General features: G+C 43.7%; 1 protein-coding gene and 1 long non-coding RNA gene across 10 annotated transcripts in view; one reads left to right on the top strand and one right to left on the bottom strand.

The window, feature by feature from the left end:
* Positions 1 to 396: 396 nt before the first annotated feature.
* Positions 397 to 25,613, bottom strand: part of LOC128324113 (omega-hydroxyceramide transacylase-like) — a 35,814-nt gene continuing 10,597 nt past the window's right edge. For 6 of the 9 annotated variants that reach the window (XM_053248274.1, XM_053248271.1, XM_053248270.1 and 3 more), the window contains exons 3-10: positions 20,311 to 20,457; positions 15,911 to 16,143; positions 13,187 to 13,252; positions 11,657 to 11,866; positions 9,512 to 9,572; positions 7,056 to 7,295; positions 3,866 to 3,986; positions 397 to 3,158 (exon numbers count right to left, since the gene is read on the bottom strand). In XM_053248274.1, the coding sequence (XP_053104249.1) occupies positions 2,999 to 3,158; positions 3,866 to 3,986; positions 7,056 to 7,295; positions 9,512 to 9,572; positions 11,657 to 11,866; positions 13,187 to 13,252; positions 15,911 to 16,143; positions 20,311 to 20,457 (1,238 nt within the window). In that variant the 3' untranslated portion in view covers positions 397 to 2,998. Of the gene's footprint in view, positions 3,194 to 3,865; positions 3,987 to 7,055; positions 7,296 to 9,511; positions 9,573 to 11,656; positions 11,867 to 13,186; positions 13,253 to 15,910; positions 16,144 to 20,310; positions 20,458 to 25,613 lie in introns of all 9 variants that reach the window. The other 3 variants (XM_053248276.1, XM_053248277.1, XM_053248278.1) reach the window with 3 other exon arrangements.
* Positions 2,423 to 17,010, top strand: LOC128324116 (uncharacterized). The gene is made up of 4 exons (XR_008306653.1): positions 2,423 to 2,561; positions 8,529 to 8,658; positions 10,066 to 10,255; positions 16,902 to 17,010. It is a non-coding gene; the product is annotated as an uncharacterized LOC128324116 (long non-coding RNA).

The following is a 25,613-nucleotide window of genomic DNA, read 5'->3' as shown; positions in this document are numbered from 1 at the left end:
TGTTCCCCATCGCTTTCTTCTCCCTCTCCCCTCACTCGCGAACTCTTGCAAGAGCTGCCACACATGGGATTAGCAATGGGTATGTCTTAGAGAATTATATATAGAGATGAGAAGAATAACTTGACTAGTTAGAGTCAGCGTGGTGTAGTGGTGAGTGCTGGACTAGGACCGGGTAGACCCAAGTTCAAATCCCCATTCAGCGATGAGACTTGCTGAGTGACTCTGGGTCAGTCACTTCTCTCTCAGTCTAACCTACTTCACAGGGTTGTTGTGAGGAGAAACCTAAGTATGTAGTACACTGCTCTGGGCTCCTTGGAGGAAGAGCGGGATATAAAATGTAAAATAAAAATAAAAATATAATAATAATAATAATAATAATAATAATAATAATAATAATAATAATAAAAGGCATTTATTGACTTGTATTGAAGTAAACAGTATATTTAGAGATACAAGCATCATATAGTACAAAAAAAGCACACACACAAAAGAAGAATTTGTCATTTCCCCTCCCCTCTTTCCTGTTCTCTTAATTTTGGTTACAAGACATATAGAGGGTGGGTAATGTGCTGATGGCTGCTTGTGCAGTAGGGGAAAAAAAACTTAGAATATATCTTGCATATCCTTTTTAAAAAGAAGAAGAAGAAGTATGGAAGGTTTAAACTACACATAAAGTAAGATATTTGATCCTTACCAGGATCGCAGTTCTGCAATTCTACCTTGTCCTTTGCCCACTAAAACCTTCCTGAAGCATATTTTTACGAGGTTTGTCTTTCCTGACATCAAACCCAATTCTGAAAACAACTGAGCCTCTCGTTAAAAATGGCATTTGTCAGGCTTCACTGCAGCCACCACATTCTGATTCTCCCCTCCCCTGCAAAGTCATGCAGCACTTCAGGAAGCTTTGGTGTGTCTCAATGGAGAATGACTTCATAACTGTGGTGAAGATACTGAGAACCCTTTCCTCCATTGTCTGGATATGGTGAGTGGATAATATGTTCAAGGTTACCTCGGTCATCACAGATAGCACAGCAGGACACAGGGAATAAGTTGATCTGTTAGATAAGTAGGTCTCAAGCTGTCCAGGGATTTATAGGTCAAAACCAACATCTCTGACTGTGCCTGTAAATCTACAGAGAGTCTGTGTAGATGACTGTGAAAAGCAGGAGTGTGTGTTCCCAGCAAACATCCTTCAGCAGGTATTCTGCACTAGATGTGCAACCCAATACAGAACATACCCCAGAAGCCTAACCTCGGGAGTCGAAATGAAAGTCACCAGGTCCACATGCAAGAGAATAGACTGCAGCTTTTTCACAGAACAGAGGAGACACAGTCTCTCTCTCTCTCATTTTTTTAGAGCTCTTGAAATGCAATTTTAGAGAGTGTTTTGTTTTCTATGTCAGAAGCAGTGACAAACCTAGAAACCTAGGCAGAAATCTAGCTTCTCTGCTGTCTGGCTTAATCAATAAGGATGAACATGGGTCCCAACATACAACTGGTCAAGCACATTCCTTCCTGCTTCTCACAAATAACTCTATATTATCAGAGAGTGCCAGTGCTGCAGCTAGAACAACGAGCCTCTAATATCTCAGAAAGACTCAGGGGTTTTTTAAGTGTACCCCTAAATCTAGCTACATATGAGAGATGTTGTTAATAAATTTTGTAATTCCAACAGAACAATAGGTATTGCAGCAGAAAATAAATCTGTCTTGCTGCAGTCACCTGGCTTGAGCATAAGTAGAGCAACACTTGAGCTCAAGTGGACTAGTGGCCTTTTTGAGTAATCTCAGGTCTTCTGTAAACTGGACAGACTACTCCAGTAAAAGAGAAGACAACAAATATCTAGGAAAAACTCTTATTAACCTGCTGTTCTACCAGGCCATCAGTGCAACAGTCAGGAATGTTTCTTGCTAGAGAATTCTGGAATGCAGTTAACTGTGTAAGGCTCTAGGAGTGGACTATACCTATGGCTCTAGGGGTGGATTCACCACCCTAACAGATAAACAGAGGATTGGAGCCTGTGTCTTGGAAAGCCAGTTGTCCAACCATGATGACAATGGCTTCAGGCAACACTTGATCTGCAGAGAAGTGTTAGTGTCACCCTGGGTTTAGTACTGCTGGCTATGTGTTCATTGCAGTTGCTTACAGAGATAAATATATATTTATCATTTTTCTTTATAACATCATCTCAGATGTGATCCAGAGTCAGAACAATGATGAACAAATGGCCATTGCTCTCTTGCTTGGACTCATTGCTGAGCTATTATGATGACATGAGCTACTTATGAACTTTGTGTCAGTTTGGGAGGCGTAGAAGGAAATTTTCACCAGCAGAATTTTGACAAGCGGTCCACCTCCCATGCCTGAGGACAGAAGGGCTATGCAGTCTTCACAGGAAGAAGTAACTGAGGCAGTGATGATTGAGATTTGTCTCAAATGACAAATTAAGAGCTGTTAAACATTCAAAAGAGGACCCAGAGGTAAACTTCATGAAGAAAGAGGCATACCATAGACTTAGAAGCTAGAATCCAAAGCAAGGGATGACGACAGAGAGACAAAAAGTAAGTAATGCCACAAGGCACTTAGCTGACAGTAAGTAATGGCCATGGAAAAATAAGAGCTGGGGGGAGACCTTAGACATGGCCCTGGAACAAGAGGGACTGTGAATTGTGGACAGGCAAACAAGCATTGGAGACTGGGTTGTAGACCAGAGAAGAAATTAGATAGCAAAAGTAAACTTTTGAATTAGCCAGCCAAACTGGGCTATCATTTCAATTATGTTACCTTAGGAACCCATTCTCCTTGATGGAGAACTGCCTTTTTTCTTTCTACAAATGTCACAAAGGCCGTTTGTCATGGACCCAGACACTGTTGTGATTTACTCAAGTCCTTATTATTCCCAGAATGCCTCTGGGATTACTTTCAAGAGAGCTCAAGAAGGTACAATGCTGACTTGCAAAGATGTACACACAAATAGGTGTTCGACTCACACTGAGTTTCAGGTCCGTTCTCTCTTGGGCATCTCTCCTTTTAAAGGTTTTAGTCCAACATGATTTATTAATTCTTTGTCCTGGTTGTGTTTGACAAACCATCTCTTAGTTCTTTTGAACTGTCTTGCAAACCAGCTCTCTCCCAAAAGTTGCCTCAGCTGTTCTAGCCTTTAGAAGAAAAGACACAGGGAAAAGCAAGCACACTGTAGACAAGGGGAAAATTGAGACATAAGACATTGTGATCTTCTGAGAACAAAGTGAGATCCTATACATACCACATTTTAAATGTTCACACCTTGTAATGAGTTCACACAAGTTATTTGGTTTATCCTAAAGTTCACTAAGTTTTACAATCACTAAGGATTCCAAACTCCAGGGTTTTCTAGGGTTAGGCCTTGATGCCATTGATAACCACCTACATATTATTTAGGGCCAAACTACATTTTATATACAAATCTTTGTAATAGCAGCTCAATGAGTTTTGAACAACAGGCAGAGAAAAGACTGAAAAGATTGAATTCTGCTGCCACCGCCACCCACTTCTCTTTGTACATCTAGTCTGACTGACTTAATTCCAAACCTTATCATCCCTTCTGGAATGGTAATTCCAGATTGTAGAATTATGAATCACACACCAGTTGCCTTAAAGCAAGAAGTTTTTTTAGTCTTATCAGGAACCTGGAGCAGTTCTTTAGATTTCCTGCAATAACGTTCTCACCACGATAACATACAAGAACAGTTTGGCTTGTGGGCAAGAATATATTTAAAACAAACTATTATCTAAAGACCCAGAAGTGAACATGAGTCTTTCTGCTAAGTCACAGCTGAAGCAACAAGATCAGAAGCCCAGAAAATTTCAGTTAGAATGTTCTTACCTTTTACAGAAAGACCATGCCACTCTTGTTGGAGGTTCCATAAACACAAGGTGTTGCAATATGAATCTAGTGACTGAATTTAAGAATCCAGGCCTCTTCTGTGTGTGTAGGACAGCTGAAGGTGCAGCCAAAATCCAAGGGGTGAGGTGTGGAGCAGAAGAAAAGAAAAGATTTTTTTTATTTTAAAAAACTGAATTCCACCGGGGGGGGGGGGGGGAATCTTAGCCAAATCTTCACCCAGAAGCAACCTTGAAAGGCTTGGGAAGTTCAGCTGCCAGCTTCCCTTGCTCTCCGTTCGTAGCATCTAGCCAGGTGGACCAAGAGTGCCTCTGATAAATAGGGTGTACATCTGACCAGTAAAACTGAGCTGGCAATTCACCTGAAATAGGGTCTGAAAAGTCAGTTATTCAGAGCTCACCCAACAACTGTTTTTTGCAGTTGATCTCTTTACCCCACCAGGCTCTGATCCATGGCAATCCAGCAGTTTTTGCCTCTACACTCTATCTAGGAAGCCAGTTAATCAACCATGCAGGTTGCACATTCCTTGCTGATCTCATGGCAATATCTGGACCCGTGAAGTACTACTAAACACTTAGGTGCAAACACACACACACACACACTTTTAGATTGCAGCACCTGGAAACGCTGAAACATTGTAAAATGCTAATTTAAAATTCACAATTATGGGGCTGTGCGTGACAGAAGAGGGCAGATGTGCATGCACATGCTCCACCTCCATATGATGTGGAGGGGCTGGCAGATATATCACCTGATAAAGGCCATCAAGTCTGACCCTGGAATGTTAGACAGTAACTAATTAGCAAATATTTCAGTAAAACATGCTTTGAACAAACAAACTGTAGGAGGAATAGTCCTTATCAAGTCACATCCAAAATACTGACACAAGATTAACTATGTCCATATATTATAATTTAGCCAGTATTTTGTTCAGTTTGTTTAATCAAAAAGGTTACCACAATGCTCAGATAAGGTACAAAACACAGTATATATTTTACACTGATAACATAAGCCTACTCCTATTGCAAAGAAATATCTAGACAATCCATTACATGGACTTCAACAAAATCTGTCTACGTTTCTGAACAACCAGCAAAAATCTTGCAACTCTGTTACCTTATGCTCACGATTGCATGGGCGGGAGAGAGGGAAGGCAGGGTGAAACCTACCTTCCCCTCAGACAATCCATGCAAGTCCTCTTCAGTGCGCTGCCATGCACCCACACAGTTTGTGCTGCACGGAGCAGCATGGATCTCTGAAGGTCAGAACTTGTCCCAGCCTCCAGGAATCCCACAATGCACCGTGAGGTGAATGTGATGCATTGGGGGATTCCTCCAGGAGTTGGGTGCTCTAGGCACACAGCACCCAAACAACCCCAAGGCTGGGTTAAGGGGGGACTTGCACACTTAACCCTGGCTAAAGACCAGGATTAAAAGTAGGGTAAGACTGGGTGGGAGTACCAGCACTGTAACCTAGACCTAAGCCATCCAGGGCTTTAAAGGTAATAACCAGCACTTTGTACGTTGCCCTGAAACATATCAGCAGCCTGTGCAACTGTTTAAGAACAGGCATAATGTGGTCTCTCCGGGATACCCCAGAGACCAATCTGGCTGTCGCATATTGTCTGCACTGACTGGCCTGGTGATACTACTCTCATCTATGGTCATCATCCATCATATAGATTACAGTCAGTCAGAGACTGTTCCACATTCTGTCTCTTCATTGAGTAAAATTATCAGTGGCTGACATCCTGACTAAGAAATGTGTGTAACTAACTGCAGGAATGAGATGAGAGCCCTGGCATGACTCCCCACTTTCCCCTGAGCAAAGACAGTTGCCCTTGAACATCTGAGTGATACCTGCACTCCAAAAGTACATGTGTGGATTGATAGCTGGTTGAAAGACAGGAAACAGAGGGTAGGTGTTTTTTAATTTATTCATACATGATCTAGAAGTAGGGGTAAGCAGCGAGGTGGCCAAATTTGCAGATGATACCAAATTCTTTTGGGTAGTGAAATCCAAAATGGATTGTGAGGAGCTCCAAAAGGGTCTCTCCAAACTGGGGGAGTGGGCGACAAAGTGGCAAATGCGGTTCAATGTTGGCAAGTGTAAGGTGATGCACAATGGGACGAAAAACCCCAACTTCAAGTATACGCTGATGGGATCTGAGCTATCGGTGACTGACCAGGAGAGGGATCTTGGGGTCGTGGTGGACAGCTCGTTGAAAGTGTCGACTCAATGTGTGGCAGCTGTGAAAAAGGCCAATTCCATGCTAGGGATCATTAGGAAGGGGACTGAAAATAAAATGGCTAATATTATAATGCCCTTATACAAAACTATGGTGCAACCACACTTGGAGTAGTGCATACAATTCTGGTCACCACAGCTAAAAAAGGACATTTTAGAACTGGAAAAGGTGCAGAAGAGGGCAACCAAGATGATCAGGGACCTAGAGCACCTTTCTTATGAGGCAAGGCTACAACACCTGGGGCTTTTTAGTTCAGAAAAAAGACGACTGCGGGAAGACATGACAGAGGTCTATAAAATCATGCATGGTGTGGAGAAAGTAGATAGAGAGAAATTCTTCTCCCTCTCCCATAACACTAGAACCAGGGTTCATCCCATGAAATTGATTGCCGGGAAATCTAGGATCAACAAATGGAAGTACTTTTTCACACAACGCATAATCCACTTGAGGAATTCCCTGCTACGAGATGTGATGACAGCCAACAACCTGGATGGCTTTAAGAAGGGTTTGGATAACTTCATGGAGGAGAGATCTATCAACGGCTACTAGTCGGAGGGCTATAGGGCACCTCCAGCCTCAAAGGCAGGATGCCTCTGAGAACTAGTTGCAGGGGAGTAATGGCAGGAGAGAGGGCATGCCCTCAACTCCTGCCTGTGTCTTCCAGTGGCATCTGGTGGGCCACCGTGCGAAAGAGGATGCTGGACTAGATGGGCCTTGGGCCTGATCCAGCAGGACTGTTCTTATGTTCTTAAGTGTGCACACTTTGTTTCTCAGGATGTCAGCTAGTGCCTTCATGACTGTGTTACTGGAAAGCTTATACAGCTGCACAGATTATAGTCTCATATTTTCTCCTGCAAAAAAATCCTACCATAAATGATTACTAGTGAAAACTTGATGAAAAAAAACAAAACATGGGCTCTCTACCTTTTGGACAATGCAAAGGCAGCTGCTGCAGTAGTCTCTTGCTTGCCATTTCTACATTATCCATAGCATTAGGCTGGTCAGAGTAGTCCTTAGAGGTTGTCCCATTGGAAGTGTTGAGGACCTCCAATCCTGTTTTCTGGCAAGAAGCCTCTTCACTGGCATGGAACAAATCCTCTTTACTGAACACGCCAACAAATTCAAATGTCACTGTCTTGGCAAGATAACTGATTTCAAAAATATCTGACAAGGAAACATTAAACAAATGCTCATTTTAAAAACAGGAACATATAAGATTTTAAAGTGTGGGCAAAGGGAATTATGAGTTTTAGCAGCAATGTTCAACCTACTAACCAAACAATATAGATCAAGTGAAGGGATGTTGTTTATCATATTAACTAGTCTTAACATTCTGAAAACAAGCTTTCAAGTCACACAGAATTTTAATCCAGGCATGTGTCTTCAGAAAGAGAAAAAATAAAATAGATGCTGCACAGCTGAGATAATGCTTACCTAACTAAATCTGCTGCTTGTCAGAACAGTGTGTGACTGGTATTCTTTCCTTTAATTTAGTGGCCACCACAGAAGGTCAGTTCAGATGATAGTTTCTTACTGGTTCTGCTTCTACATGATTAGGGGTATGAATGTGCATGTTCTGCCTCCCCCCATGGTGGCACTGGAGCATTGTTGCCTAGTCTTGGGGTTTTATTATTGCCCAAACCAGCCGTCCACACACAATTTAAATACTTCTTAAATGTAGTATTTAAATTATGCAGCGGGGTGTGGGGTGTGTGTGGATGAACCACCATCACTCCACAATTAGGAAATTGCATGACAGGAGGAAGGCAGGATATGCATGTCCATGTACCTAATCACATGTGAGCGGAGCCGGTTTGAAAGTATAATCTGAACTGGCCCGAAAAGTATGGCTAATTGCCTGGTCAACATTGTGAGCCCTCTGGAGATAGAGAGCTATTCTCATTCTTTTTGCTATGTAAACTACTTAAAGAACTTGTTTTGTTGAAAAGTGATATATAAATATCCTTTTTTATTATTTGTTTATTTATTTATTTACACAGTCAGACAGGTGTTATTGACTGGTTTGTTTTATCCAGACATCGAGTCCTTCCCAAGGACCTGGGATGGCTGAATTTTATTATCAATGTTGTTGCTGTTATTATAGATATCGTCACAGAATATAGGCTGTTCCCAGTAAAGTTGCTTTTTGTAATTGGCCGATGGTGATTTCTGTGGCCCCTATGGTGTTGAGGTGCTCTTCAAATTGTTTTGGAATTGCATCTAGGGCGCCAATTACCACTGGGATTATTTTGGTCTTTTTCTACCACAGCCTTTCAATTCCAATTTGTAGATCTTTGGATTTTGTGATTTTTTCTATTTCTTTTTCTTCTATTCTGCTATCCCCTGGTATTGCTATGTCGATTATTTTAACTTGTTTTTCTTTCTTCTCGACTACAGTTATATCTAGTGTATTGTGTGGCAGATGTTTGTCTGTTTGTATCATCATCATCATCATCATCATCATCAAATAGAAAATGTTCCTCCTAAAAAAATATCTTTGAAGATGCTGAAGATATCTTGATAGAAAGTAAGATATTCTTTTGCTTACTACATTCATGCTTAACACAGGTGTTGGTAAATTAACTAGTTTATTAACAATGTATATAGTTATTTGGTGAGGCTCTTAATGCAGGGTGTCTCCCAGGTCAAGGGAAGAGAGAGTGTGAGGTGTCTGGAGATCGGATTGTACTTAAGGGGACACAGTGAAATCTTCTTCGATGCACAGTGAATTCTTTGTGCCTGGACAACACAATGCATTCCTCTTATTAAAATATGTAAACAGTACAGAAATATGGATGCCTCTCAAGAAAACTGGGAAAATCAGGAAAACTAAAACCATTTAAAGTAGATGAATTCAGATCCATGTTTTTAACCTCAATGGGGTTCAGATTGGAGGGTCTTAGGAACCAATGACTTTGACACTTTGCCAGCTCTAGAATTTCTCTCCCCGCCCCCCATTATTGATAAAACTGAGTTTCTCTATAAATTTTGAATATATTTTCCCAACACTTCAGTCATAAGCAAAATATCCTTTAGATAATGATCCATCTAACTCAAAATGAAACATATTAATGGAGTGGAACTCACTCATACACAAGTTGTATCAGGTCAAATTGCTGAACTAGGGCCATTTGAGAGAAATATTATTGGGCCTTCATATGATACACTTTTTCAGTAACCTGCCTTTCCTCATGTGAACCTGAAACTATTTTCTAATGCATCTATTTTCCATGAGGAACAGGTTAATCTGAGTGTCTCCACTGTACTGTTTATAAGGTGCACAAATTTGGGGGAAACAAGACATTCTACCATCCTCTGGTGGAGCAATGTGTGGTGTAAAGCATGATGTCTCCACACTCTACAGGTGAAGAAACACTTACTGTTTCTGTGCAAGAAGAGAATGGCATCCCGATATCCTTGTGAACAAAATTCATTCAGAACCTGTGGAGAGATCCACCACTTGTCATAACAAGCAATCAATGTGTGTGTAACAAAGACTGAGCAGCTCAATTCAAAAGGAAGGATCATGACCAGGACTCTATGTCTGCCACAATTTTGTGGAGTAGCATGAGGGGAACATTTAGTTTCCTCAGAATCTCAGCTCTTTTCTTTTGAACAAAAGCAAATTTCTAGTCCTTTGGGTTGTGTAGATATGCTTGCAAGTGCATGGGATGTGGGCAATGCCTGATGAAATATCAGATATCAGGGGCTGGGTCTAAAAAGATTTCCTATAATTGGGGTGGACTTTCAGTGCCTTGCATGGCGTTTTGCCCCTCATGACTAGGAAAACCAGAATACATTATGCAAAAATAGTCTTTAAAATGCATAATAAATCCTGCAACACCAGAACAATTATCCATAATTTATACAGAACTTTTTGAGGGGTGCAGAATTTGAATGAGTCATGTGCAAGATTTTGTCTCTCTTTTTTTAGTACACACAGTCTTTATTATTATTACCACCACCACCTCATACAGAAAATCAAGACAAGATTCCTCAGCTGCATCCAAGATCACGAAAGAAGACCAAAAGAACCAGTACAGCAAACCTTGTTTAAACCTGCTGCCATCCTGAAACAAGATACTGAGCCGGGTCTCACGATCAGTGAGATCCGGTTTGTAAAGGTAAGTGGGGAGAGCAGCCTAAGCCCACTCTCCCCACAGACAAACAGGACAGGAGCCCTGGGCGGCCAAATCGGCCGCCCACAAAACAGCCGGCTCCGTGATGGAGATGGCAGGGGCTGGGAGAATCGAGGGCTGCGCGGCCCCTGGAAGCTCTAGTATGCCCTGCGCGAGCGCGCAGAGCATACTGGAGAGACCTCCAAGCCAGGAAGCTGCTTTTCAGCCTCCCGGCCAGGGGTCTTCTCATGAGTAGCTGCAGCACGGGGCCGCACCGCAGCTACTCATGATTTTAAAAACCGGGTTTGCAGAGTGCTTGCTCTGCAAACCTGGTTTAAATGGAGGGCTAGTTTGGTGGGTTAACCTCCCCTAGCCCGATTTTGCCTGATCATTGGAATAGCCACTGATGTGAATGAATAACCCTATCTAGCTCAGCCAAGTCTCTGTGGGCCCTGATTCTGTTGTTTAGGAAGGTGATTTCCATGAAAGGTTACTTAATCCTTTCTTCCATGCCTTTCCCCTTTCTAAAATCACACCCCTGCAAACTGCTACTAACTCTGCAGGGTTTACAACAAAACAAAAACCAGTTATGGATAGGTAATGAGATTGTTCTCATGACCAGCCCTACCCATGTAGGACAGCACTAGCCCAGGTAGGGCTGGTCAATTCCAGCACTCCACCTCCAGGTAGCCTAGGTTTGAAACCCAGGCTAAAAGTGAGGCGCGCCTCCTGCCTCATTGTCTGGTCATGTGGGCGCTCATGCTGCCGGCAGCTCCTCTTGGTGATAGAGGCTGGGAGAAGAAGTGGCCTGGCAGCTAGGAGATACCCCAATGCACCGTGCTGCTCATATGGTGCATTGTGGGATATCTGGTGTCCCAGCTGTCTTTTGCCTCCCGCTCACCCTTCTGCCTCCTGCTGGTCACTGCCACACCACTCATGTGGGCATGTGAGCGGTGGAGCCATCTGCAGGCTCAGATCGTGGCGGGGGGAGGCAGGTAGGCTCTTCCTCAGCCCTAGCTTCCAAGGAAGGGCTTCTCATCTTCAACCCTCCTGCAGATATTGGCCGACAACTCCCATAATCTTTTGCTTTTGGCCACTGTGGATGGGGATTATGGGAGTTGCAGTCCAAAACCAGCTGGGGGGCCTAAGTTGAGCAGATCTGCTCTAAGGTCATGTGAACAACCTTTTTGACTTGTGTCTCTCTTTTTGCCCCCTCCATGTCTAATAGCATCAGGGAGGTGAGCTTTAGATCAGGGGGAAAGCAAGGGAGGAAAAGGTTACCCTCTTTCAGAGCACCATTCCCCTTATTATTAAGAAAAGAGAGAAAGGGGGAGGAGAAGGGTGATGATGGCCCAGAACTTGTTTATCAGAAGATGGTATGATAATCAAGTGGTTGAGACAACTTACCCGGTAGCTAGGTGGGAACAGAGCATAGCCAATCCTGCACAAGTTTTCTAGGGAGATCTGAATGCTGCCATTTACTATATGCAAGCAATAGAAAATGGCTGGGCAGTCCCGGGGACAGATATCAATCTCTCCTGTAAATGGAGACACTGTGATGGCAGTCTCTAAGTCAGAATGAGGTTGCAGGTTAGTGAAACCTCCATCAACGTAGCGCTGGAAGAAAGCAACAGGCATATGTCAAGATAACAACTGATAACAGATTAGGTGAAGCACAGATGAAGCAGAATTAGTAAAAAGGCAAGCATATTTTTATATATGTATTTCTGTGCTGACATTTAATTATCTGGTATAAATGTATGCACTTATGTTGTTTAATAGCTAGACAGCCATAGGATTGTAGACATGAAAGAGTTGTATATCTCTTTTCTCCAAAGAGCTGCCTCAAAAGAGCTACATGCTAGGCTTGAGCTTGAAACGTTTTGGAGGTCATTATAAAGGCCTCTGAAACGTTTCGACTCTGGGGGTGGTTTCAGCGTTTCGGTGGTGGCGGTACTTTAAGGGTGGGGGAGGGTGCACTCACCCCTCCTGCCGCATTTCCCCCACCGGCGCTGCATTATTTTCAAGCCCCTCAGGGCAGCAGTGTTCCTCCCTGCCGCTCCGTTGTCCTCATCGGCCGGAAGTGGCTGGAAGTAGCGATCGTGCGTGCGCCCATTGCGTGTGTGTGTACAACGGGCGCATGCGCGATCGCTACTTCCAGCCACTTCCAGCCAATGAGGGCAACGAGGTGGCAGGAAGGAACACTGCTGCCCCAAGGGGCTCAAAAATAACAGAGTGCCGGCGGGGAAAATGCAGAGGGAGGGGTGAATGCACCCTCCCTCGCCCTTAAAGTACCACCCTTGCCACCGCCAAAGCACTTTCGGGCTCATCCCTACTACATTCTAATGCTGAATCAGTACTGGTGGTGATTACACACTGGCTGCCATCTGGATTGACACTGTGTGTCTGCAGCAGTGTGAGTTTCTGACTAAGGTTGCAGCATTGTGTGAACAGGGGAAAGGGGCAGTTTTCAATGATTTCCCTTCCCCTCTGAAGTCCACTGTGTGTCACCTGAATATATTCCTGAGGATCATACAGCATTCAGAATCATATTTTCATGTTGCACAGTGGCTTTAGAGGGAAGAGGGGATGATAAAAAATTACCCCTTTCTCTGCTCACATGACAACACAGCCTTAGTTTGGAACTTGCACAGCTGTATGTACAGTGCTAGTTTGAATGTTGGCCCATGTTTTTACTGGCGAAGGGGAAATTGAAGACAAAATATAATTATTGAATAATATAACTGCATGCTACTCAAAAGTCAGCTATTCTAAACCACTGGCGTAACTTAAGACAGGGTTCAGCTCTTAGCCATCCACCTGTAAGTGCAGAAACCCACCTCCTGTTTCTATGAGTTGCTGTCTATGAGCATCTGAAATGGGCCTTAAAAGACAGAAGAAAAAAATAAACCACCCTGGTTATTTAAGTGTACTCACCACACCTCGAAAGGAAGGAGGGATGAATCCACCGTAGACTGGAACAAAGCAGCTACAGATCAATGCCTGTGGGAAGGCAGAAGGATATGGCTGTATTAAAGATAAAGTTGTGCCCTCAAGTCAGTGTAGACTCCTGGCTGTATTACAGAGGCATTAATACACCATTAGCTGGGAAGCGGCAGTTCCACTACATACTAGATGGGGTGTAATATAGTGATGTGGTGCAATGTAGTGGCTAAGCCATGAAGTTCCCAGGATTTAAATCTTGTCTCACCCACCAGCTCATAGTGTAGTTTTACAGCCCAATCCTATGCATATTTTCCTAGAAATAAGTTGCACTGCTTCAGTGGGACTTATTTTCAAGTATGTGTGCGCGAGATTACTGACTTAATAGTGTTGGCACCGGAAAAAAATGTTGGGGGAGTACAAAAGGGACAAAGTGAATTTTGGGTGGGGTGAACTTTGTCCCACATGTTGATTTTTTTTGGAGAAAAAGGACAGTGTACTTTACATTAACACTCTCATCCTGAAAATAAACAGAAACAAGCACCTAGGTGGGGAACTACTCTTTATGCATATTGATGTATTTTATATATATTTGATGATAATTTTAAAAACAACACTGAGTACATGAAAACTACCAAGTTATCACAGGGACCCAGCAATGGGAAGGTGGGCTACTTGTCTGGGAGGAGGTATATTGCCCCGCCACCCACCACCCATCTATGTGCCTTATACTTACTTACTTACTTACTAATACTATTTATATATCACTTTTCAACAGAGTTTCCAAAGCAGTTTCCAAAGAAAAATAAAGAATAAATAAATAAAACTAGCTAGGCTGGGAGCGGAACATTTGAGCCTCTGCTGCCCGGCCAGCCCGCTTCTCACACACACACCCCACACCCGGACTGCAGACCGCTTCTTCTCACCTCCCCCTGGCCGGCACTTTCTGGCTGGCGGGCTGGCCGGAAAACCAGCCCGCCACCTCCTCCCACCTGCCGATTCCTGCTGGCCAGGCAGCCTGCCACCACATGCTCCCGGTGGCCAGGCCGGCCCGCTTCTTCTCACTCCCCTCACCCCCGCATGGCACTTTCTGGCTAACAGGCCTGCTAGAAAGCCGGTCCGCCACCTCCTCCCACCCGCCTGCCAATTCCCAGCAGCTGGGCTGGCCCGCCACCCCCTGCTCCCAGCAGCCGAGCCGGCCCGCTTCTTCTCACACACATCCACCCTGCCTCCACCCCTGCCTGGCACTTTCTGGCTTGCAGGCTGGCCAGAAAGCCAGCCTACCACCTCCGCCCGCCAATTCCCAGCGGCCGGGCCAGCCCGCCGCCACCTGCTCCCGCCAGACGGGCCAGCTTGCTGGCAGCCAGCATCCCTACTTTCTCCCCCATCCCCGTCGCTAATCGGCAGCTGCTTGTGAGCTCTCACGAGAGCTGCCACACATAGGATTAGTGACAGGTACGCCTAGGAGAAATAAATAGATCGATGGTTCTCTGTCCCCAAAGGGCTCCCAATCTAAAAAAGAAATATAAGGTAAACACCAACAACAGCCAGTGGAGGGATGCTGTGCTGGGGTTGGATAGGGCCAGTTGCTCTCTCCTTGCTAAATATAAGAGAATCACCACTTTGAAAGATGCCTCTTTGCTCAGTTATACGGACCACTATCTATCCTTCTACCTGCAATATGGAGATAATACACTCCTCTATCCTACCAAATTAAGAAAAGGGACATGATTAATGTTACATTTAGTCTGACCTATCTTCAACAAAATGATGGCTGGTTCTCCCAATTAAAGTGCCACTGAAAGTTGGGAAGAGGAGGCACATGTGTTCCCAATACTTGATTGTTGGAGTGGTGAAAATGTCAGGCAGAGGACCAGGAAGTGATTGTGTGCAAGGAGGAGTTAATCGTAGTTGATCAGCACAGGCAACTGACACTGTTGATCTTAGATATGATCCAGAGTGGAGGATGTTGGCTGCCTGCACCAACCAACTACGATTGATTCTTCACACACAATCACTTCCTGGTTCTCTGACCAACACTTTCATCACCCAGACAATTAAGTGTCAGGAGTGCGCGCACCTCCTCTGGTTCTCTATGAGAACCAGCCCGAGAACTAGCTCTATGAGAACCAGCCCGAACCAGCCTGGTTCTCTATGAGAACCAGCCCGATGTGTGTGAAGCATTCAGAACACTGAAAAATGCTATATAAACTGTGGCTGACATCCTGAATAATGCTGCACACATGCAGCTAAAAAAGGCACTTTTTAGCTTCATGTGCAGCTAAACAAGTCATCACTAGCATCCCTGCTTCTGAAGTAAGGGGGCTCAAATGGTGGCAGGGTTATTTTTGCCAATTCCCTGCCTTTCCCCCAGAAGTATTCTGTATGACCAAGAGGTAGGTATCTGATACTCATGCAGCCCTTAGGTACATACTTCCGGGACATAGAGCACTGCCAGGGGAAGGGGAATCAATTAAAATCGTCCTCCACCTACACAAGCAGAAGTGAGAGTGCTAGTGTTGTGTGTTTTAGCTGCCCATGTGCAGCATTAGTCAGGATACTGGCTTGTAGGCATTATAATCTCATATCATCAATTCCAAATGTCATCTATATCTATATATGATGCCAATGACCGTTCACTTATGGGGTTACCTGTGAGCTTTCTGAATTACTATCAACATTTTTTGTCTAAACAAAACCAAAGTAAACATTTGTCACCTGAATAAGCTCCTCCTTGGAACTGTACTCCGAAACCACGACATTTCGCCCATCCATCAAACGGGTCAGGGAAACATAAAGCCTTCCTGTGGCCATCTGGTGAGAATTCTCTGGCAGAATTTGGCACAACTCCTGCTGTAAGATCTGAACCAGATTACAGCTAGGGGAAAAGGGACCGAGAATAGTTCTCCTAGCATCTCTTGCAACTCCATAAAAACACTTTTTTACGACATCTGGCAGGAGAACAAAAAAAAATCAACAATATTTTTAGGACATGTGAATTGGAATTGTCAGAATTACCTAGTATTCAATTCTGTGCTAAGCTGCTTAGAAAAACAATGTCCGTTGTTTTCAGTAGTGTTGTGGGACTAGACTACCCTGCCATTTCACTGGAGGAAGAAAAACTGAACAACCTTGTGAGAGAATCTTCACTAAAAAAGCATTACTACAGTGTATGATATGATGCATATTGGTCAATTGTGCTTAAAGACTCATGTGGGATATAGATAAAGAATGCAGATCTGTAGCTGCTTTGCTCCAGTCTACGGTCTAGTCATGCCTTCTTCCGTTTGAGGTGTGGTGAGTACACTTAAATAACCAGGGTGGTTTATTTTCTTCTTCTGTCTTTTAAGGCCATTTCAGATGCTCACAGACAGCGACATAGAAACACGAGGTGGGTTTCTGCACTTACAGGTGGGTGGCTAAGAGCTGAAACCTGTCTTAAGTTACGCCAGTGGTTTGGAATAGCTGACTTTTGAGTAGCTTGCAGTTATATGATTCAATAATTATTTTTTGTCTCCATTTTCCTTCACCCAATAAAAACATGGGCCAACAATCAAACTAGAACTGTACATACAGCTGTGCAAGTTCCAAACTAAGGCTGTGCTGTTATGTGAGCAGAGAATGGGACAACTTTTGATGATCTCCCCTTCCCTCTAAAGCTCTTTACATGCCATTTAAGGGAAATGGGGATTTTTATTTTTTTTTACAGAAAAACACAAGAATTTGAACCCAGGAAACACCTGACATGGAATAAGCTACAGAGAACTATATAATATCTCCAATACATTAGCACACCATTTTATAAGTTTCTAGTACATGATTTCATATGTGTGTGTGTGTGTATATATAAATAAAATTCTATATCACCAGCTCCTATCTTGAATCTAGCCTTATATGACAATGTGTCCTGCTTGCCTCAGTTTAGGCACAGACTTTACCATTCCAGATCCAAATCAAAACAAGCTAACAAGCCCACTATCACTATTCTGTAATATCCTTAAAGCTTTAATTGTGGCAACAATGGCAACTGTCCTTGAGAGCAAACAGCAGCTTTGAGGGAAGGGCAATTTCCAGGTAACTGCCCTATACACATACACAATTTGCAATGGAGAAGTGTATAACTGAATGTCATTGTATCAATTTTCTACAAGTGGAAAGGGCAATTACACATCCCCATGGCACAGTGGCTAGTTTGCTTTCTATATGTGCAACAGAAAGAGGTTATCCTAAGTGCAATCTCATTCCCAATCAACAATCCTTCTAGAGATCAACATTGGTAAATCATTACCCATTGCATTGTCCATGCTGGAGAGAACATCACTTATTGCATATCTGCCTGTCCTGTAACTATTAAAGGCAGAGAGCCTTTGTTGGAGGGCAGGGGGGAGGGAGTGCCACACAGTTAAATGTGTTTAACTTTGTGTATGTGATTATTATTGTTGATATCGATGAGCTTGCATTTAAAAAAATCTGATGTATTATATGCATTCCTTTGCAATGGGGCCTGATGTAACAAAATAAGCTCAGTTCACATGCCCCAGCTAGCATCATGCAGTGACTCTTGAGGTTGCTCTAGGAAAATGGGACATGCAGGCAGGCAGACAGACAGATTAGATGAATCAAAAATAGTGTCCTGAAGATACTGGATCCCTGGGAATTAGAGCAGTTATAAATGTTTGAGTAGATATTAAGGAAGGGTGACTTAATGACAAATGCATCATAAGTTCAAGTAAGGTCATGATTTGGCTAAATTTGAAAAATGTCTTGAAAGGCCAATTCCAATTGCTTGCACTTTACAATTGTAAATGAATGAAAACTTGACCTTGTCTTGGTCTGGAGCCCAAATGGTACAAGAAACTCCTGATAACTCCTGAATCAAAGCAAAAGATGCTTGGTGTGGGAGAATTTGCTTTGGTGTAGAATGCCAAGATTAGAATTCCAGTTAGAAGGCAGCTCACCCAGGCTGAAATGAAAAGCCTGATTCTAAGCATGTTTATTCATAAGTAAGTTGCATGAGTTCAGTGGGAGCTGCTTCCTAAGTGTGCTTAAGATTGCAGCCGATAAACACTGAACTAAAATTGCTGCTATGGAAGGGATCCCAACAAGAGTTCAATGAGCCCATTGCATTCTGGATAATTATGGGACCTCTGCAAACACTTCTTAGAACTACTTCAATACTTCACTGCACTTCTTAAGAAATGGCTAGGAACTACTGGGCTGTACAATTGGCTGTATAATTACACAACTTTGTGCTATTTGTATAAGGATGTTTAACAAGCCCCTTTGGGAAAGGCTCATTTTGCTCCCACTTAAACCACAAAGAATGTTGTTGTTCATTTAAATAGGAACAGGAGATGCTTCTCACTGGGTCGCACAAAGTCTACTGATCTGAGAGATCATGGGCATTTCCAAACAGCTCTGACAGCAAGGACTACCTGTGCAATTTCAACTCTTCCGATTCCCACAGGGCTCTTCAGTCCATGCCCTGACCACCAGCAGAGTGTGTATGCCTTTAGCAGCTGTGTGACAGACAAATTTAGCAAGGGGAGTTTTTCTTGTCAATACATCTGCATGATGGTAAAAGTTTCTTATGCTAAATTTTTGTCCTTCCCATAACGGCGAAAATCACAGCAGCACTGACAGAAACTAAGTTGGTAGCTCTACATATGAATCTACCAGCCAGTCCACACACTGGAGTAGTCATCACAATAGGCTTCTCATGTCCAAGGGAGGTGTCCAAGGGACACCTGCCCTTTCCTGAGCCATCCCTAGTAATTGTGGTAGGATGCCACAATACAAAGCAGAGCTATGGGCAGACCCTCTACTCAACAATGGCTGGATCTTGTTTGCATTCCTTGAAAACAAGTAGTAATAAATGCACATCCACAAGGACGTACACTAGTCATCTGCTGGAATCAGATCCTTTCTTGTTGGAGATATTAGCATGGCAATAAACTGGATTTTTGTAGAGGTGACTACCCAGAAACTACTACTACTACGAATATTTCTATACCCCTCTTCAACCAAAGTTCACAAAGCAGTTCACAAGGGAAAATACATTTTAAAAAATGGTCCCCTATCCCCAAAGGGCTCACAGTCTAAAAAGAAACATAAGGCAGATACCAGCAACAGCCACTGGAGGGATGCTGTGCTGGGGCTGGATAGGGCCAGTTGCTCTCCCCTTGCTAAATATAAGAGAATCACCACTTTAAAAGGTTTCTCTCTGCTCAGCAAGAAACTTGCAGAGTACACCCTTACTCCCACTCCAGCTGCACTCAAGAGAATTGGGAGACAATGGTGAGAAGGAAATGATGGTATAAAGCCCAACAATGGAAGTCAAGCACTGACAGAAATTAGGAAAGGGTCTAAGATACAGAATGCAAGATTTCTGCGTATATAACAGGATTATAGAATTGTATAATGTTTTCAGAATCAGATTGTAGCTGCAGTTGAACAGAAAGCTAGTTGAAGAAAGTACTGATTTAAGACTCCCAGCATTACTGTTAAATTATTTGAGAGGCCTTGTTTGGAAAGAAAATTAAGGTTTAGTAAATTATTTACTTATGATGGATAAAATATTACTGGCCAAATACTAGAAAACTATGGCAGTAGCATCTTTAGAAGAAAGGTGCAGAAAAATTTAGTGGATCATGAGCATGCATAAATTAATCCTTTTGGATAAATTTAGGAATGCAAAGATGAATGCAGTAACAGAGTTTACAAAGAAATGGCAAAGGTTCGTAGGAATAGAACATTTACTCAAGAAAATTATAACAATTCAAGTTCTCTGCTTTCAAGTAAATCATACATATTTAGTCTAATATGGAACTATTATTTACAAGATGGAAAATAATATGATCTATGTAGGAGTGAAGGGGGATGATGTGGCTAAGAACTGTTGAGTGTTGCTATGTGTTTCTATTTAGTGTGGCAAAATGAATTGTGTATTATGTGGTATGTTTTTGAAATGTTAATTATTTTTAAAGGAATGAAGAAAGGGCCCTTTTTCCTTCTGCACACAAATACCCCTTACTCACTATGAAATTTTGTAGACAATTATCTAGTTATTAAATAATTAGCACATATATCAATAATAATTCAAACTATAAAATGCTTACCCAGACTAAGTTCACACACCACAGCTGCTGCAATAATGGATCCAGACGATGCTCCATATATCTTTTGTGCAGATTTCAAGATTTCAGGTGCTTGTTCCAATAGGCCTTGGATTACACCTATCTCATAAATTGCAAGAAAACCACCACCTGAAAAAGAAAGAGAAAACGGGGTACCAGACATCCTTAAATTCAATTCAGCCATCCTCAGCAGAATAAATGCAGAAAACTGGATTTCTTCTTAGATAAGGTTTCCATTCTGTTTCAATGTCAGCAGCTCGATTAGAAACGAATAAATCACAAGTCTTACTGCCGCCCACTTGCTATTTCCGCTATCCCTTACAAAAATGCTTTTTTGGGTTCCTTTGGTTTTGGACCATTTTCTCTGGCAAAAACAAAAATTCGTCACCCTTCAAAGTAGCTCTAGACTAGAGATTAGATTGTGGTTATTGCTTGCAGTGAGACACTACTTTTAGGATAATACATTTCTCGAATTTCCTGTTTAGCTAGAAAATGAGTCCTATCTCATGCAGCCAGAGTTGTCTTGTGTTTGCATTTCTGTTGCATTTTTTTCCCCACGTTGCTTCTCCCCGCCTTCCCTATGTTTTCTTTGAGAGTGTTTTCTAAATTGGATTCGCTCACAATCTCCTCTTAGGAACAGCTCAGCACTGAATGAGCAGAGATTTGCACAAGGAACTCAGAAGTAGCTGTTGTCCAGAGGATTATGCAAAAGGTTGGGGTATGTTATATTGGAAAACTTGATGAATTAACCCTGAACTGGGATGACTTCAACCTCCAGAAAAAATACCAAGCTAGTTTTTATTCTGTTCAGAGACTAACCTCTGAAAAACTGATGTTCATGTGGGGTCTTCCCCTCATAATATTGTTATGCCTGCTGGGTGGGGGCAGAATTACAGCTATCTAAATGAGTACCTACTCTCATATTAATCTGACTGGCTGCTAAGTTCTTATTTAAAAGTCCATGTCTGCATTCCTCCACCTTCAGGTGGGTCGCTATCAGAGACCATATGGATGGTCTCCGATAGCGAGACCATTGCACGGATGTGGCCTCTCCAGAGCCATTCAAGTGGTGCCTTGTAGCCTTTAGGTACCAGGTCAAATGGTGTTGTTTACCTAGACATTTGGTGATGCCCAAGTGACTAATCAACTAGTTTGTTACTCTTCTGACTGCTGGTGGTACATGTTACGCTTTTGAGGATATACTGCTTTTATGGGTGATAGTGCTTTAAATGCATGTTGTAACCTGCCTTAATAACTGAAGTTCGAAAGTGGGAGATGAATATAAGCTCAACGGGCGATTTGGCCACTAGTGTCTCGCTCTCAATCACAAAGTATGCTTGTTCTAACCTAGTCAGTTTCTGCGTGAGACAGAAGTAGGGGTGTTCTTCACTAGTGGTCAAACAATCCAGCTCTGAATTTGGCTATGCAAACTGAGCCATTCCCCCAAAACATCAGAAAATAACTTTATTCCAAGCCCAATCTGGATAATTTACATTAGAGGGCATGTTGGAATCCAGCCACTTTCCCCAAACTCCCCATTAGCCTCACAAGTCCACCTGTGAGCTCTTCTAGTTCGCTGCCACTCTCTTCCCACTTAACTTGTGGTGGCAGCCCCAACAACAGCAGTGGCAGCGGTGGTGGTGGCAGCAGCAAGAAAGTCTCACTGGAGACATTCCAGCCCCGCTCCCTGGAACCTATTGGAATTGTATTTGTTTATTTCGGCCCAAGGCCAGCATAAATACAAGAAAAAGAAACAACAACAACAACAAAATACATAAAACATTAATACCGTCAAATAACATATACATGACTAATTTCATTCAAATGAAACCGGTTAATCTGAAATGCGCAGCCCGGTATCTCATGCCTCAATCACTCTAAACCGAATCTTGCTTGCTATAAACATTTTTTTTGTTACCCTCCTGTAAATGTACTCTGACTTAGCAGTAAGCAGGAAAAGGACCTTGTCCCCATCAGAAGGGCAATTAGAACTGTAATGAATTAATAGAGGGGAGAGAAGCTTTCCCCGTTAATTCAGTATAAAATCTACATTTCCGCATCAGATGTTCCGTAGTCTCCAGCTCAGTGGTCTGGCAACCAATGCCTTGCGAATTGTAATTTGGAATGTTGCAGGATTGAAGTTAGGGGTGTGCACGGAACCACGGAGCTGCGGTCCGGCACTGGGGTGGGGGGTTCCAATAAGGATGGGGGGGGCTTTACTTACCCCTCCCAACAACCGCACCGTATTTCCTAGAGCAATCAGGCGGCAGGATACCTCCCTGCCGCCCGCTTCAATCCCCGCTTGGCTGTGGCTCCTCCTGAAGTATTCAGAATCGGGCGGCAGGATACCTTTCTGCCGCCCCCTTCAAAACACCGCTCGGCTGGCGGCCGCCCCCTTCAAGACCCCTGCCACCCCCAGGACCCCTGCCGCCCCCTTCTCCCCAGTGCCCCATTGCAAAGGGGCGGCAGGAGGACTCCCTGCCGCTCCTTTGCCTGCTCGGCTGCAAATGGCTTCGCCATTTGCAACTGAGCAGGCAAAGGGGTGGCAGGGAGTTCTCCTGCCGCCCAATTTCTAAAAGTAGCAGTTGCCGAGCAACTAAAAGCAGGCAAAGGGGCGGCAGGGAGTTCTCCTGCCGCCCCTTTGCAATGGGGCACTGGAGAGAAGGGGGCAGCAGGGGTCTTGGGGGCGGCAGGGGTCTTGAAGGGGGCGGCCGCCAGCCAAGCGGTGTTTTGAAGGGGGCGGCAGGAAGGTATCCTGCCGCCCGATTCTGAATACTTCAGGAGGAGCCACAGCCAAGCGGGGATTGAAGCAGGCGGCAGGGAGGTATCCTGCCGCCCGATTGCTCTAGGAAATACGGCGCGGTTGTTGGGAGGGGTAAGTAAAGCCCCCCCCCCGTCCTTATTGGAACCCCCCACCCCATCTTCCCGAACCGAACCACCCCGTGTCCAGACCGGTCCGGAGGCCTTTAGAATGGCCTCCGAACCGGTCCGTGCATATCCCTAATTGAAGTCTAAATTGTCAGATCCCTCATTCATCAATTATGTAAATAACTTTGATATCTTACTATGCCAGGAAACCTGGATGACTGAGGAATTTACTCTGGAGGGCTTCCAGGTTTATGCACTTGAAGCATCTTGGAGGGAATCTCACTCAGCTCGGTGTGGGGGGGGACTTGAGGGGCAGGCCATCAGGCAGCCTGGTGGTCCTTGTTTCACTGTCTCTGGCGATCCAAGCCAGAAAGTTATCAACGAAGAGCAACCTGGCACTGGTTGTTAACATACAGGTTGAATCCTTAATTTTTATTTTGGTAAGTGTGTATATCCCTCCCCACTATGCCAAAAATAAATAATAAATCAAACATGGGAGGACTTAGACCTCCTGCTAGAGGATCTTCGTAGGCAATTTCCAGGCGCTCCATTAATAGTTGCTGGAGATTTTAATGCCCGGATTGGACATGAAGATAACAGCTTATATACCAAATTCCATCTCTACCCTCCTATAATAGACCCTCCTGAAGGATTTATGAAGCATTCCTTTAAGGATGGGGTGTCCTCCTAAGCCGGTTTGAAAATGCTACAGACAATGTATGCCTAAAACTTCTATATCATAAACGGCGCGATTAGGGGTGATTATCCGGCGGAGTATACTTTCTGGTCAGCTGCAGGGGCTTCAACTATTGATTATCTGTGGCTCAGCGTTGAACTTTTAAGTTTGATTGAAACATTCATAGTCGCACCTAGACCAGAGAGTGATCATTTACCCCTTGAATTAACTTTGAGGGCTCAGACAGAGATCCAAAGATATTCCTTCACTGAGTTTAATGATGAGTCCCTAGAGATACTCCCTGCCAGAGTGAGGTGGTCCCCAGTAGTGCGGGAGCGGGTCGCAGAATTTTTAAATACTGATATTTTATTGAACCTGAAGGAACAAATTTTGAAGGGAACTGATGTAAAAAGTGCCTTTCACCAGATAATCGGTCTTCTGTGCAATAATCTTTGTTATCCTCCTAAGGCCAATCTGGACACACACTCCTCCATACACAAACCTTGGTTTGATGAAGAATGCCAAAAATTTTAAAAAGAAGCCCAATTGACGACTCCCAATCAGCCTATAAGCGGTGTTCTTATACAACTTAAGAGCGAATATAAAAGATTAATTAAGTGGAACCTATTGGAATGCTACTCTAGCAACATTCCAGGTATCCGAGGAATTGCAATTTTCCCAGGACACCTTAGTCCTTTTTATGAACATCAGATGCCCTGAAAAAGCCATGGTCTCAGGGCCCCAGACCTGTGATACTGCCATAGCACCAATCAAAGTGCCAAAGAGGGAGAGAGGCCTCCAACAAGACAGCCTCTGCCACCATTGCTACCAGGTCAGGCATGTGTGCATGTTTGTGGTTGTGTGTTTACTGGCTAATGCTGCCACATGTGATTGGCTTCCAGATTTCACAATTGCTAATCCACAGGCAGTGCTCTCGCCAGCCACCTACCTAGCCATAATGAGCACAAAGCAAGAGAGAAGAAGATGGAGACTCTGCTCACTGCATGGTTAGATCAATGTGCCAAAGTTGATTATTATTGTTATTATTTTACATTTTATATCCTGCTCTTCGTCCAAGGAGCCCAAAGCAGTGTACTACATACTTAAGTTTCTCCTCACAACAACCCTGTGAAGTAGGTTAGGCTGAGAGAGAAGTGACTGACCCAGAGTCACCCAGCAAGTATCATGGTTGAATGGGGATTTGAACTCGGGTCTCCCCACTCCTAATCCAGCGCTCTAACCACTACACCACGTTGGCTCCAGAGGTGAGTAGGTGGCCAGAGCAGAAGAGTGGAGCAGCATTGAGGAGTGGATGACTAAGGACGCTGAAGAGAACATTGCCCTTTCCTGACCACAGAGGATAGGAGGAGGGTTGTTGATGCCCTGGAAAAGAATTCTCACATCTTTGAGGGAATGTTGGTCAGCATCGTTCACTTCAAAAAAGCCATGGAGTGCTGCAAGCTGGGACCCCCATCCTTTCCCTGATGTTATGGAGGGATGTGGGGTCCTGCCACTCACATCACCCCCACTCTGATCCATGGTAGTTCCCAAATTTTTCCAGCCAGTGAGGTAGAGACAAAGGGGACATCTCCAACCTTTATTCAATGAGCAGCATCCCCACAAAGGAGAAATGTGAATATCACAAGCTCTTCCATATCACCACTGCCAGAAGACTGGTTGCTGTGGATACAAATGGGAGCATTATCTTCAGAGAAAGCCATTAGTCTCCCTCACCCAAATG

The sequence above is a fragment of the Hemicordylus capensis genome, chromosome 4 (genome assembly GCF_027244095.1).
Source record: "Hemicordylus capensis ecotype Gifberg chromosome 4, rHemCap1.1.pri, whole genome shotgun sequence".
Classification (NCBI taxonomy): domain Eukaryota; kingdom Metazoa; phylum Chordata; class Lepidosauria; order Squamata; family Cordylidae; genus Hemicordylus; species Hemicordylus capensis.
Note: the sequence above shows the minus strand (reverse complement) of the source record. Positions and strands in the feature narration are given on the sequence as shown.